Here is a 13243-nt window from a genome sequence, read left to right on the forward strand (position 1 = left end):
CCCGAAGTATACTCATGTCCGCCTCCCGTGCCCATGACTTTGGATGTTGGAGGTGTGGCTGTTGATGGTTTGAGGCCGGGCGTGGAGGTGAAGTCCAGCTTTCCATCTAGCCTTGGGAGCCAGCATATGCTCGGGGCTAGCTCTCTGTTTTGTCTTAGCCCTCTTCGGTCTTCCAAACCCCCCAATAAAGGAGAACACACCCCTTCAGCACCACCCTCCATCGACTCCACCAAGCCGCTAAGTTGTCCCTGTCACCTCCTGCTCCCTGAGCTGGCTGAGGTCAAAAACCTTCTTCTTGTCCTAATTAAGGGGTTGTTGGGGGACAAGGGGGAAGGAGACTTGGGAAGGGAAAGAATGGGTTCTTCAGGGGTCGGCCCAGGGCGACCAACTCTTGGCTTTGTAAAAGGAACACACTCCTCGTACCCTGGACTGCCCCATGCCTATGTGGCTAGGCCTCCTCCTTCCCTGAGGAGCCGTCCAGAGGCGGCCCTCCCCCCAGCATCACCCGAACGAAGGGAGTCCAGTGAGTGCACCGGATGTACAGACTTGGGGGACCGAGCCCTCACCATTGCGGAAACCTGTTAGGAGAGCCCAGAGCCCATCACGCCCAGTGGGGAGGGAGGCCAATGCCCCAACCCCTGGCCTGTTTAAGCCTCCGTCTGGGCACCATTTACGTAAAGGTTGCAGTAGCTATAGGGTGTTCCTCCATGGTGTCCCAAAACTATCCATCGATTCAAGAGAACCAAGGGATGCCCTTCGGAACAAATGTCTTCATTGGCTGCGGACAGTGGGGGAATGCGGGTTTGTGTCCGGGGGCTCTTTGTTGGAGTGTATCAGACTGCCCAACTGCTCAGGAAAGTTGTATACTGTGAAATTAGTCTTTGGGGACAGCCAAATGGCAAGGGCCGTCTTGGAAAAGTGTAATGGCCACGGGCAGTCATGGAAAAGTGGCATCACACCCAGTTCATCTCCCATTCACGCCCACGTGTGGCACTCCGTGGACACCCCTGGCAACAAGCCCCTCTCGGGGCAAACCTGACCACCTTGGGTCTGAGGCAGTCTAGGAACTACCAGGGGTTAGGGGCGGGCGGGACCTGACCACTGGTTTACTTATCGGTTTGGGGGCCATCATTAGGGGGGGCGGTCTTTTGCAATGCTCAGTTGTCCCTTCTTTGCTGTGTTTTTGTTATTATGTATTAGTGTCTATTTTTAGTTTTATAACTGTATTTGTAGGTTGTACTTTGATGGCCTTTTTCGGCCGAATAAAGTTGTTTGACTTTGACATGACCCCTTTAATTTTTTGAGGTTGGCAAGCTTGTTCAAGTATTTGGCTATCCGGATTTTACTCAGGTTGTCATGTTTCCAGTGGAGACGCTTACCCACAAGACCACAAGCACTCATTGGTATTTTGTTTTCCAGGGAATATTTTACTACAGATTGCTAGATTTAAAAGGTGAGCACCTTTTATACTTTGCCAGCATAATTATTGGAACATTTCGTCTCTGAGGTTATTTTTCTGGTGTTCATTACTTTTTTAAAAAAAGTCCAATGCTATTTTGTCTTGCACACTTTCTTCTAAGTGGAAGGTCAATTAACTGCATTTTTATATTTAACATTAAGATATAAGTTCACTTGCTGTGCATATATTCATGGTTGCCAGCTTTTGATTTTTGTCCTTTTCCGTGCTGCTTAAACGCATTTAGTTGGTGTTGTGTGATGTATTACAACAGTCCAACTGTCACCAAGAGACATCTATAAAACAAGGGGCGTGTAGCACGCTGCTTTACCAAAGTCTCTGATCCATGGCAAATAATTTAATCTCGCTGCCCATTAGCTACAAAATTGTGGGCTCTCCACGCCTACCATCTTTTATACATAACAATACCACTGTCAAAACGGGTCCAAATCGGTCTGTGACTGATGAACGTCTTTGAGCGATGGGTTGCAAGTGTTTTAAAATAGAGTGGGCATGGCCAAAGTCTGACCACTGGCCATGATCGAAGGCCTTGGCTGGTGCTAGTGGTCTGGTAGTGTTTTCCAATGGACAGTGGGCCAGTGGAGCAAAACAATCTATGAAATAACAAAACCCTTGAAATTCAATTAAAAATATTTAGTTAATGATCAGTTAAGGTAAGAAACGTATTGCAACAAAAACCCTGAAATGTCTATATAGTGGCAAAAGTACCTGCCATAATATCATATGTTATTCTTGGAAGTGGTCATTTTTCCCCTATTCAGTGCTGCTTAAATTCAGTTAGTTGGGGGTTGTGTGATGTTTCACAACAGTCGCCAAGAGACCAACCATTAAACAAGGGGTGTGTGATCCATGGAAAGTCATTTAATCTCACTGCACATTGCCTAAAAACATTGTGAGTTCTCAAAGCCTGCAATCTTTTATACATACCAATACCACTGTCAAAACAGGTCAAAAACAGTTTGTGATTGATGAACGTCTTTGAGCAATGCGTTTCAAGTGTTTTAAAATATAGAGTGGCCGTGCCCACCAGCCATGACTAAAGGCCATAGCTAGTGGTTTGGTTCTGTTCTAAAATGGACAGTGGGCATGGCCATGATCTATGAAATGGCAAACATCTTGACATTTAAGGAAAATACTTTAGTTGCAGGGACGTTAAGGTGAGCAATACATTATAACAAAACCTTTGAAATTCAAGGAAAAAACCTTTAGTTGCATTGAGGTTAAGGTGAGAATGAAATGCTACAAAACCCATGAAATTCAGCTAAAGCCACCTTAACTTCACAACCCCTGATACATTTATTTTAGGCCCATAAAACAACACAAAGAACCGAACCAATAAATGAACAGTTACCATTCAAGCATATCACTATGTAACATACATACAACTACTATGGCCTAATGCAAATAATGTACTAAAACGTCCACAACCTGCAACAGAAGGGAGTTGAGCGGAATTATAGCATTATGCACAGGGACGTCATTTCACCAAAATGCCAGGGGTAGCAGAAGTGACATCACATGACCCTGGACGACATCACAGGAAGTGATGTCATTTGACCCCACCCCGAAGTGATATCGCGGGAAGCGATGGAACACGACCTTTCACCCGTTGACCAAAACAGGAAGTGGCATCACATAGCATTGTACACTACGAAAAATATTGTTATGATATCACTATATATAATGTGATGTACATTTCATACAAGAATGGATCGCCATATGCATCGTTAAGATCAGTGTGTATAGGCCCATATTACCAAATTACTGTGAATGCAAGCAGACAACCATGAACAAATAATAATGTGTTCTTATATAGCACTTACGCTTAAGAGCTTTACATAGAAGAAATATACAACCAATATCACCCAACCAGTGTTGGTACCCATTTATCAACCTCAGAAGGATGAAAGGCTGAGTTAAGGCGTTTAAGAACAGACTAAATCAGTGACTCACCCCCTGAAGTGTGCATGAAATAAACCTTTAATAAGTCTAGCAATTTTTGTATTGAACTCCAGAAAGACACATTTTTTAGCATTCCTATACTTTCTTATTTAGGTTCAGTGCTGAAAGTGTTAGACTTGTGGCACTCCTGTTCTTATTTTTCTTCTTTTTTTAAGGGGCCTGAACAAGAAAGCTAACCACTCCAGAATTAAAGAACCACATGGTGCTGGCCACAGCCCAGGAGCTTGCATTTCAAAAAAAAGAACAAAAAAAATGTACTTTTTTTTTATAGAGGTCTCAAGGGAGACCACAGAGGTCGCAAGGGAGACCGCAGAGGTCGCACTTGCGACCTCTGGCGACCCCCAAATGACGTCCCTGATTATGCAGTCCTCAGGATGGACACCCTTACTTATGCAATCCAGCCCTATGAAGTGGGGAGCCTTGTGCTCAATGTACAAGTGGTGTGTAAAAAAAAAAAAAAGCTTTGTCGTGCGTAAAGTGAAGACTGTACCTTTTCAAGATGCTGGGACAGTTAGGTGAGGGGCCTGAAGAGGGGTAGGAGAAGTTCCAATCAACAGGGAATGGTCTACCCTTGCGGACAGAGCAATTTCCTTCTTTTGGAAAAGGTCAGGGAGTGTGGGCTATCCCACCCAAGAAGAGGATCCCAAGGAACCTGTGTGTGTAAAAACAAATGGATGAGCTAGGGGCCACCAGTAAGTTATTGAAGTACTCACCGACCCTAGCCATTAAAAATTAAAGTCATTAAATTCCACCATTACATCTCAATTCTGGCTCTCGGGTGCTGCAGGACGGGACACCAGTCCGTGGCGGGACAGTAGCCACAACTCTGCCCACAAAGAGGAGAGAAAAAATTCTGGTGCCGCTGGGCTGAGGGCACAGTAAAGAAGGCGGGAAAGTCACGCTCAGCGACCGTCACTGTGATGCAGGAACCGCAAAGGCTCATGGTGTGATGCACTCTCCTAGATTGCGACGCAGAGGAGCTAGGTCCTTAGAATTTGGCATGCGAGTGTCAAGCACCATAGGCCAGGGATCCCCAGTGGTTCGAGTCCCAACTCAAAACGGCAGCGCTCCTTCACGATCTCCCGGGGCAGAGCTGGTCAGTTCACTGGACGGCCCAGGAACACTTTCAAACAGGCTCTTTTGCTGGGAAATCAGGAGGCGCAGAGAGTAGTTGTTCCCACAAATGGGTCAAAGCGCCCTTGCAGGCCTTCTAAGGTCAAGAACAAAGTCTGCTTTCGCTCACAGGATACTTGGCTCCTTCTGCAGTTCTATGTGAAGTACTGTAGATCGCACTGGAATGGATGCAGGACCCCTTCTCTTATCCAAAGTTCAATGTGTGATCGGATCCGGCCAACCAATAGAAGATCTGCTCCCTTGCATGCCCACCAGGTGTGGTCTAATCATGGTCCACAGTGGTCCTCATGTATTCATGCACTCCAGACACCCTGGCACCAGTAGTGTGGATTGGGACCTGACAGTCCCAACCCCCTTCCTGGGCACTAGGACACGTGACATGCAGGAGCCTGCGAACAAAGATGCGATTTTTGCATGCGGTGGCATGCCCAAATAAGGAAGTCCCGGGTCAGCCTGATTTGGGGGAAGGCCAAGGGACAAGATCGCCAAAAGACCATGTGGAACAGCCTTTTTCGGCACAGGCCACAGTCGGGAGCCACCCGCGGTAATTGCAGGATGGTTCGCTAAAAAGTTGTAAAAATACCAGAAAAGTGAACTGCTACCAGTTCGTCCTAGGCAGACTTCATGTGGAACAGCCTTTTTCGGCACAGGCCACAGTCGGGAGCCACCCGCGGTAATTGCAGGATGGTTCACTAAAAAGTTGTAAAAATACCAGAAAAGTGAACTGCTACCAGTTCGTCCTAGGCAGACTTGTACACTCACCAAAAATTCCTTAGAGGGTGTCTAGGGACATAAAACAAAAAGACCCCAGTGTACGGAACAGTAATGTACTTTGTGCACGGATCAAAAGTTACCAAGAAATGGCAACAAAGTATAAGACTAAGGGAAACATAGTTACCCAGTACTGACAGTCTGAAGGACATGTCAGTTTCCCCATAACAAATGAGCACTAGCCCAGGTGAGTGTAGCTGAAGGCTCTGCTCCACTGGAAAGTCAGGTTAGGATAACCAAACCAAAGCAAAAAGTGTGGGGGGTCCATAATATGGAGGGGAAATTGCAGTTAGAGAAATCTTTCCTAACACAGCCTATGGCCACAATGATGACACTGCTGGTGACCTCACTTATGACATTGCTAATAGCATCATATATGACATCAATGATTACTTAACTAATGGCATCAGACATAAGATTAGTCTAGGTATTGGCCACCCTTAGGTTTCTACAAATGTGAGCATTTTAAAATGGTTCATAACAATGAGTACATTGTTTAAAACCGTAAACGGCTACGCATGCATCATATCACTACTTGTGAAGCTTTCCTTTGTAGTACTTTGCTAAAAGATGTTATATGAATTATAAATAGCACACTGCTTAGAATGTTCCTTTTTGTGCCAAATATATCATGGACTTGTTCAATATAATCTTGTCTGTATATACATTTACAAGAAAATGAGTAGAAACAAATTAGAGCGACACATGTTGAACCTTAATTTTTACTACATTTTAAATTAAACATATGTAAATACTTATTTGTTTTATTGTAAGAAAATGTGTACACATCTGTTTTGAAAATGACATGAGCAGTATTTTAACACAAGGAACAACTAAGTATTAGGATTTATTTTAAGATTTCCATACATAGTACTGAAAAACGATTATTACTGTAAATGTATGTATGTATAGAAAAGAACTTTTAAAATTCAACATTTGCTTAAAAACATGTACATAGATGTATATTTCTTTGTCTTTTGTAAGTGAGTAACAAAACTGAAATAAAACACATACTGTACAAAGTAAAATTAATCTTTAAATAGTATCACATTTTTTAATACATTGGCTTGGTTGTATGTCATAGATGCCATTAGTGATGTCATCATTATGGTCATAGGCTGCGCAACAGGCGGCGTGCAGTTAAGGTGGCTTTAGCTGAATTTCAGGGTTTTGTTGCGTTAAGTTCTCATCTTAACGTCCCTGCAACTAAAGTTGTTTCCAGAGAGATATATATATATATATTTATATATATATATACACACACACACACACTCGCACTGACATTCATCAATCCAACCACAGACGTATATACACCATCACACACACACACACACACACACACACTCTCGCACTGACATTCATCAATCCAACCACAGACGTATATACACCATCTCACACACTCCTCCATCCATCAATCTGTAACGTATGAACTCAATCACACGCACACTAGCCCATTCTGTGCACAAATTCGCCCATCAATTAACACACCCAGATCCACAAAACATAAACTCAGATGCATATCCACTAACACATACTACTCACTCCACCACCTTCCAAAACATCTACACCGTCCCACGCAGACAAACTATTCAACCAACGCTCTATCCGCTCAACCCATCCTCCCACAATCTAAAGCCTCATCTATCAATCCATTCACACAATCAATTACACACAAACTACATCCGCCCACAGACCTGGCCATGTATACGTATAAAGGTTTATAGAGCGCAACTGTGGCCCGGAGGCATCAAGGCGCTGACACACGACTTTTAAGGGAATTAACGTGACTCACTCAGAACTCAAAAAGATATGTCTTCAAATTCCTGGGAAACTAAAGATGATCAACAGTCTCTCCATCGGTAGAGAATTCCACGTTGTTCGGGCCAATACAGAAAAGGATACACCCACCAGCTTAGCCATACACCCACCAGCATATGCACACACCACCTGCACGTTCATGAACCACCAAACCATCTTCCGGTTGGCGTTGTCAGTGCTTGTTTGTGTAAGCATCTGTGTAGTTCAAGGGACCCTCCCAAAAGTTTTCAATGTTTTATTTTTCAAGGTCAATGGGATAAACCTTTTGAATTGGAGTCAACCAGAGAAGATGACTTCCACGTGGATGAGCACACAACTGTGCGAGTGCCAATGATGTTCAACTGGAGCTGCTACAACATTGCACACGACCGAGAGCGTTGTGCGACTGTGGTGCAGCTGCCGTATAAAGGAAACGCGTCGGCCTTCTTTATCCTGCCTGACCCGGGGAAGATGAAGCAGCTGGAGGATGCCTTGTCCAGCTCGGTCATCGAGGAGTGGATGAAGTCCATGCATTCCAGGTAATTGCATCGCGCATGCGCCTTTCTAACAGCTGGGTGCTGATTACAGTAAGTGATGGCTCCCTGAAATACCTGTGTTCAGCAATAACGAGGGGCAGTAAGAACCATTTGTTTACAAAAAACGAAACGGCACGTATCAGTTGCGTTTGCATGGTGGTATTTACATCATATATAATGCATCTCTTTCTTTTAAATATTTTTTTTAACATATTAATAGAGTGATAGTTAACGGGCCAAGTCGTGGGGTAAAAATGTCAAGTTGCAAGCTACTAGCCAGTCATAAGGAGTCACCCACCACCTCCATTCCACCCAGGTGCACAGCAGCCAATTTCTTACTTATTAAAAGGCATTCATCACTCGCTAGTGACAAGTGCAAAGTTTGAGGCCTGGTACAAGAAGTAATTACAACTGTGATCTTGCCTGGACCTCTGTGACAAAAAGTAAAAAAATAAACTTTCTACAGAACATGCCATAAAAACATAAGAATATTTGGGGCATGTTTCAGAGGTTGTTGTACAAATTGTATTTACAGTCCTAAAGATAGCCGATTTATTGCACCATTTCATGAGGTCTGTGCTGCGCATTTATTTGGATGGCGGCACCGACATCGGCGCATGATGTGCTGTAAACTGTGCAAATCTCTGCATGAGGAGCTTTGCGGGTGTCATTTCATTGTGCTCTTTATTTATTTTATTTTTTTATTTATTTTTACCGGATGTATCAGCGCCATTTTCCTTATTTTCCTCCACATTCAGTAAATAACGAACATGGTGCCAATACACAGCCATTATATTCTCATTCGTGATGTGTATTCACTTCAGATATATCAGTTGCCGCCACTAGCCAGGCACCTTCACTGTAGGTCATGGGAAAGATGTTGGGGCATTCGGCATACATGTTATTCACAGATCGCTTTCCAGTGGAGGTTCGCCATTATAAGACACTTCTGTGAATTAAGCCCTTAGTATCTAACCACGTTTTCAAGCCGGAAGCTGAGGTTAGCACAAGCATGTTCCAATGATGTAAAAATAGTCATATATGATATGCAGCTCAGCGTTTGATAAAGATTCGACTAGACGGACGTGTTGTGTGCCTCCAGTCCTTACCAAAGAAACGCATTGACACATCCAATAGGTTTGGCTTCTATGCCGGTGTTGTGTAGTTTACAGATGAGTGTATTGGTAAAGGGTGTACAGATGTATGATTTCAGTATGTGTTTTTATTATTGGTCTTTGTATCATTTTTTGGTGTATGATTTGTAGTTCAGACCTCGCATATTCTTAAACATCACACTACAGCTGCAGGGCGAGTTTCTTAGTTAACATATTGGACCTAGGAGAAATGCACTCCCCCTATGCTGACGGTAACAAAATATTTCCCAGTGCTTTCTGTAAAATTGTGCAAGTCACCATTAACACACTTCATATTTGATGCAATGCTGCCACCCAAAGGCCAGCCATGCACGGTGAAACTTTTATTTGCTGTTAACTGCAAGCACAGCTTGTTGCAATAATCTATATTAATAAAAGCTAACATTTGTTTGTGGGTTTATGGCTTGGCAAAGAGTTGTTCCTTATACAATTCCACACGGTTAAACCATCTACACCAAATTTGGCATAGTTATCTGTTCGAACCATCCGGACATTACTGGCTACATGACATTTGGTCACCCCATTCCTTTTCCTTCAATTTCAAGACAAGTCAAAATGTGTTTGTGGGTTTGTGGCTTGGCGAAGCGTTTTCCCTTATTTAATTCACCTTAACAATCTGCACCAAATTTTGCATAGTTACCTGTTAGAACCGTCCGGACATTACTGGCTATGTGGCATTTGAACCTGTTTCCCTGCATTTCACCACTTCACACATGAGACGGTTGCCTGAAATCGGCGAAACATCAATGTGGTCATAGAAGGACCAGTCTCAACATGAGAAACAAATCGCGTTGCAAGGCCCTAGGCTGCACGGTTTCCGAGATAGTTGCACAACAAAAAACTGCACCATGCCAGGGTGAGGCGGTAGGTGGGGGGAGAGAGCCCAGAAGGTCGCAGTATGCAGCAGCACATAACTCTCACCTTCCCCAAACGTCTGTTCCGTGGTATGTCAGTCAGCCACACGTGCCAATTCTCAGTGCAGTTTACTTCAGGGTGCAAAGCACATCAAGTGAATCGGAACAGTGACCTACAGGATCATTGATTTTCAACAGTTGATGTGAGTGCTATAATGTCTGTCTACGGAACCCGTTGAGAGACTGGGTACTTTTTTCTAGTATTCAATAAAAGTTTCAACCATCCCCATATTTGCCAGCCTTGTTGAGTACCATGCAAATGGTACTCTCCTTTCATACAAATCTCCTCACCAGAGTGAGTGGGCTAGTCGATTTTGTGCGACCCTAAGTATGCTATAAATGGTTGACCTGGTATAGGACTTTCTATTCTGCTCATGTGCTAGATAGTGGCATAATATCCCCATGTACTTAAGGTACTATAACCATGTGGTATTAATTACCATCCTAAGCCGAGGTGGCAGTTTGTGCCATCCTATGCAATGGTCTCTTGTGTTAGTGTAAAACTAAAAGAAATTCTTAGCAACTGCTACAAATATCAGGACTCTCTTAGAGCTATCATCTAAAAACAAATCCATGTGAACACACTCCTCAACTTCATACGTTCCTGCCACAATCCTACTATACATTTACTAAGCTGTACTGTTGAGACGGAATACGTTAATTTAATACAATATGGACATGTGTATATTTGTTATACTTGCAACATAATATTTTATCAGACATATTAAAAAATGTATTCAGTAAAACTGACCAATTAAGATTTATGTAAACATTTAAGTTGCAGGTGATAGCTAACAAATAATAGACTCAATTTAACCTTATTTCACTAATCACTTTAATCAATTCTTTTTCGGCTCTGCAGCCATACATTTACCTTCAATTGTGGGTATTTATTGAGCACTAATTTGTCTTTGGGAAGCTGCATAGCACTATCAACTGGTAAAGGATACAGGCATATATTTGGTGGGTTACAAGAGGGAGCAGACATAACATTAAATGTGATGACCGCATGTCATTTAGAGTAGCACAGAATAGTTAACCTTTACAATGTCTGGGAAACACAACCGTGCTGAAAGAGGGAACAAGCTGTTGTTATAAAGTGGGATGGTTGGGGTGTGATACTGGCAATGGGTGGGCATGTGTGGTTTTACGTGGTATGACGGAAGCACTTCTTGAGTGTCTTTTCTCTGAATGGCATGAGGGTGTGTCAAGTATGTCAATCAGGTGATACACCCTGGTCTCAGCCTAGTATGCAGCACACAGCTGAAATGCTTATTTCATTATAGGTTTATAGTGAGTATATTTTCGAATGACATTTTTTGGAATGCAAATATGTCAAACAATTTGTCTAAAAAAATGTGGAATTATTCTTTTTTTTTTTATGGTGGGTTCCCCCCTAAACCCCTGTTTTTTAAACACTTTTTTTATTTACAAAACCCCCCAAAAAAACGTATTCAATGAAAAAAAAATTATACATTAAACAAAATCCGGCGAAATGCTTTCGACATATTTGGATTTAGAAAAAATGCATTCGACATACTGACTGGATACCTTCATTATATCTATAGGTTCAATATTCTGATTGATATACCACTCATATCACACCCCTTTTCAAATACCCCAGGTCACAATGCACCAGGAATGAGGCTGGTTGTTAAAGGTAATATTTATTTATTTAAAATTCAAAGCAAACATATGCTTTTGAATAGGGAGCAGCAATCGCCAATGTGGTGACAATAACAGATAAAAAGGTATGTAATGCACTTAAATTAACTCTTTAGCAACACAGAAGGAAAACACCAGAGAAATAGAACAGTTTTGGCTTGTTTGGAAAGATAGCACTTAAGTTAGGATTTCCCCCTGCAATATGCCTCAACCCACAAATAAACAATTCTAAATAGATTTAAGGAAGCAGCAGGTAATCAGGAATAAGGAATAGAAAGCAGTATTCAAATCCAACCTTCCCTCCCCAAACAAGAGAGAAAAACGGATTTGAAACCCTACTGTTTAAATGAAATTTCGGAAATGGCTGAATAAAACAATGAATGTGTGAAAAAATCCTTATATCAGTACAAATATCTATGGGAGCAACATTGGAAAGATCATAACAATCATGAGCTATAGTTTGATCAAAAGTAAACACTTTGAATCTGAACAAAAGGTTGAAAATAATTTAAAATAAAAATCACACATGTAAAACTTTGCAAAATTGTGGATTCCCACCTAAAATTAACCAAATGTTTTTTAAGAAAAACGGATGAAATACATGTAGCTATAGGTCTTAGGTAGAATCCAGCATTGAAATGAAGTCTCTAGCTATTAAGCTGAGGATGATATGCAAGGTTGAAGAGGGGTGTTTTTTTTAGAAATATCGGGTAGTGAAAACAGAAAAGAAACTCAATTTGGACAAGAAAATATTTACTATAATTTTACTCTAGACTAGAGCAGGCAGACTAGAATACCAAAGAGGGACACAGTAAGCTCTGGAGTCAATTCATGACTTCAACCCCAGATCCCCAGTGCTTGCTCTGGCGGAACCAGACCGACCACTCGAAATAGGATTGATAGTTTAGGATTTACACAAGATAAAAATCACTAAAGAAATGGCGCTTAGCAAGATAAATCAAGTACAGGATTGCAATAAGGATTCTGACAATGTTACAAGTTATTAAGGTAAGGATAGGATGGTTTAGAGATTTGGAAGGGGCAAGGTATGCTATGGTTTTCTATGATTCCTGCTAATACTTACAGTCCACTTTAATTTAGGGTTTTGGACCGTTAAGGGTTCTGGTCCTCACACGGATCGGGTCTAACCAAGGACAGCTGGGCAAATCGGGCGGGACAGGATCATCTAGGTGGTTCTGGTCACTGGACTGCACTGGACTGGCCTTACTGGAGACTGGAGATCAGTGGGATGGCGAGTGTGCGGGCATGCATCTAGTAATAGCCAGCCAGGTTGGATCAGGATGCTTCCCTTGGGTTTTTGGGATTTTTAGAATTTGAGGCCTAGCTGAAAAAGGGGTTCAGCAATGCATAGGCCTTGGCTTTGCAATGAAATCTGGAATCAGGATCAAGCAGGATAAAGAAATCAGGAACAGGATACCACACAGGAAATTAGGAGGAAAGTCAGGAATCAGTGTGTGTCTGTGTGCTGTCAGGTTCCCTTATTTATCATGCCAGATAACATCACTAAAGTATATTGCAGGGGCAGGCTTACTACGCACACCCATAATGCTAGGATTGGGCAAGAACATAGTTTCCGCTTTGCTCTTCGCTGATTGGATCACAGAAAAGGATGTCATGTTTATGGGATGATTTTTACAATGACTAGAAACCTCCCCTAGCTACTGGAACCAAAATCTAATTTGACCACAAATACATATTTATACAGTTATAACCTCTGAGAAAATCAGATACACAGTTTACATATTTTGTGGGTCACATTTCAATCCAAACCCCAAGTCTGTGGGACCTGGTTTTGCCTTTCTGCTACATTTT

General features: G+C 42.3%; 1 protein-coding gene across 1 annotated transcript in view; it reads left to right on the forward strand.

Moving 5' to 3' along the window:
* The window catches only part of LOC138453536 (alpha-1-antitrypsin-like protein GS55-MS), a 137787-nt gene that overhangs the window by 14432 nt on the left and 110112 nt on the right, over positions 1 to 13243 (forward strand). The window contains exon 2 of the mRNA XM_069606502.1: positions 7410 to 7680. Coding sequence (XP_069462603.1) covers positions 7410 to 7680 — 271 coding nt within the window. The remainder of the gene's footprint in view (positions 1 to 7409; positions 7681 to 13243) is intronic.

This window comes from Ambystoma mexicanum, chromosome 4p (assembly GCF_040938575.1).
Source record: "Ambystoma mexicanum isolate Mex_15411 chromosome 4p, UKY_AmexF1_1, whole genome shotgun sequence".
Classification (NCBI taxonomy): Eukaryota; Metazoa; Chordata; class Amphibia; order Caudata; family Ambystomatidae; genus Ambystoma; species Ambystoma mexicanum.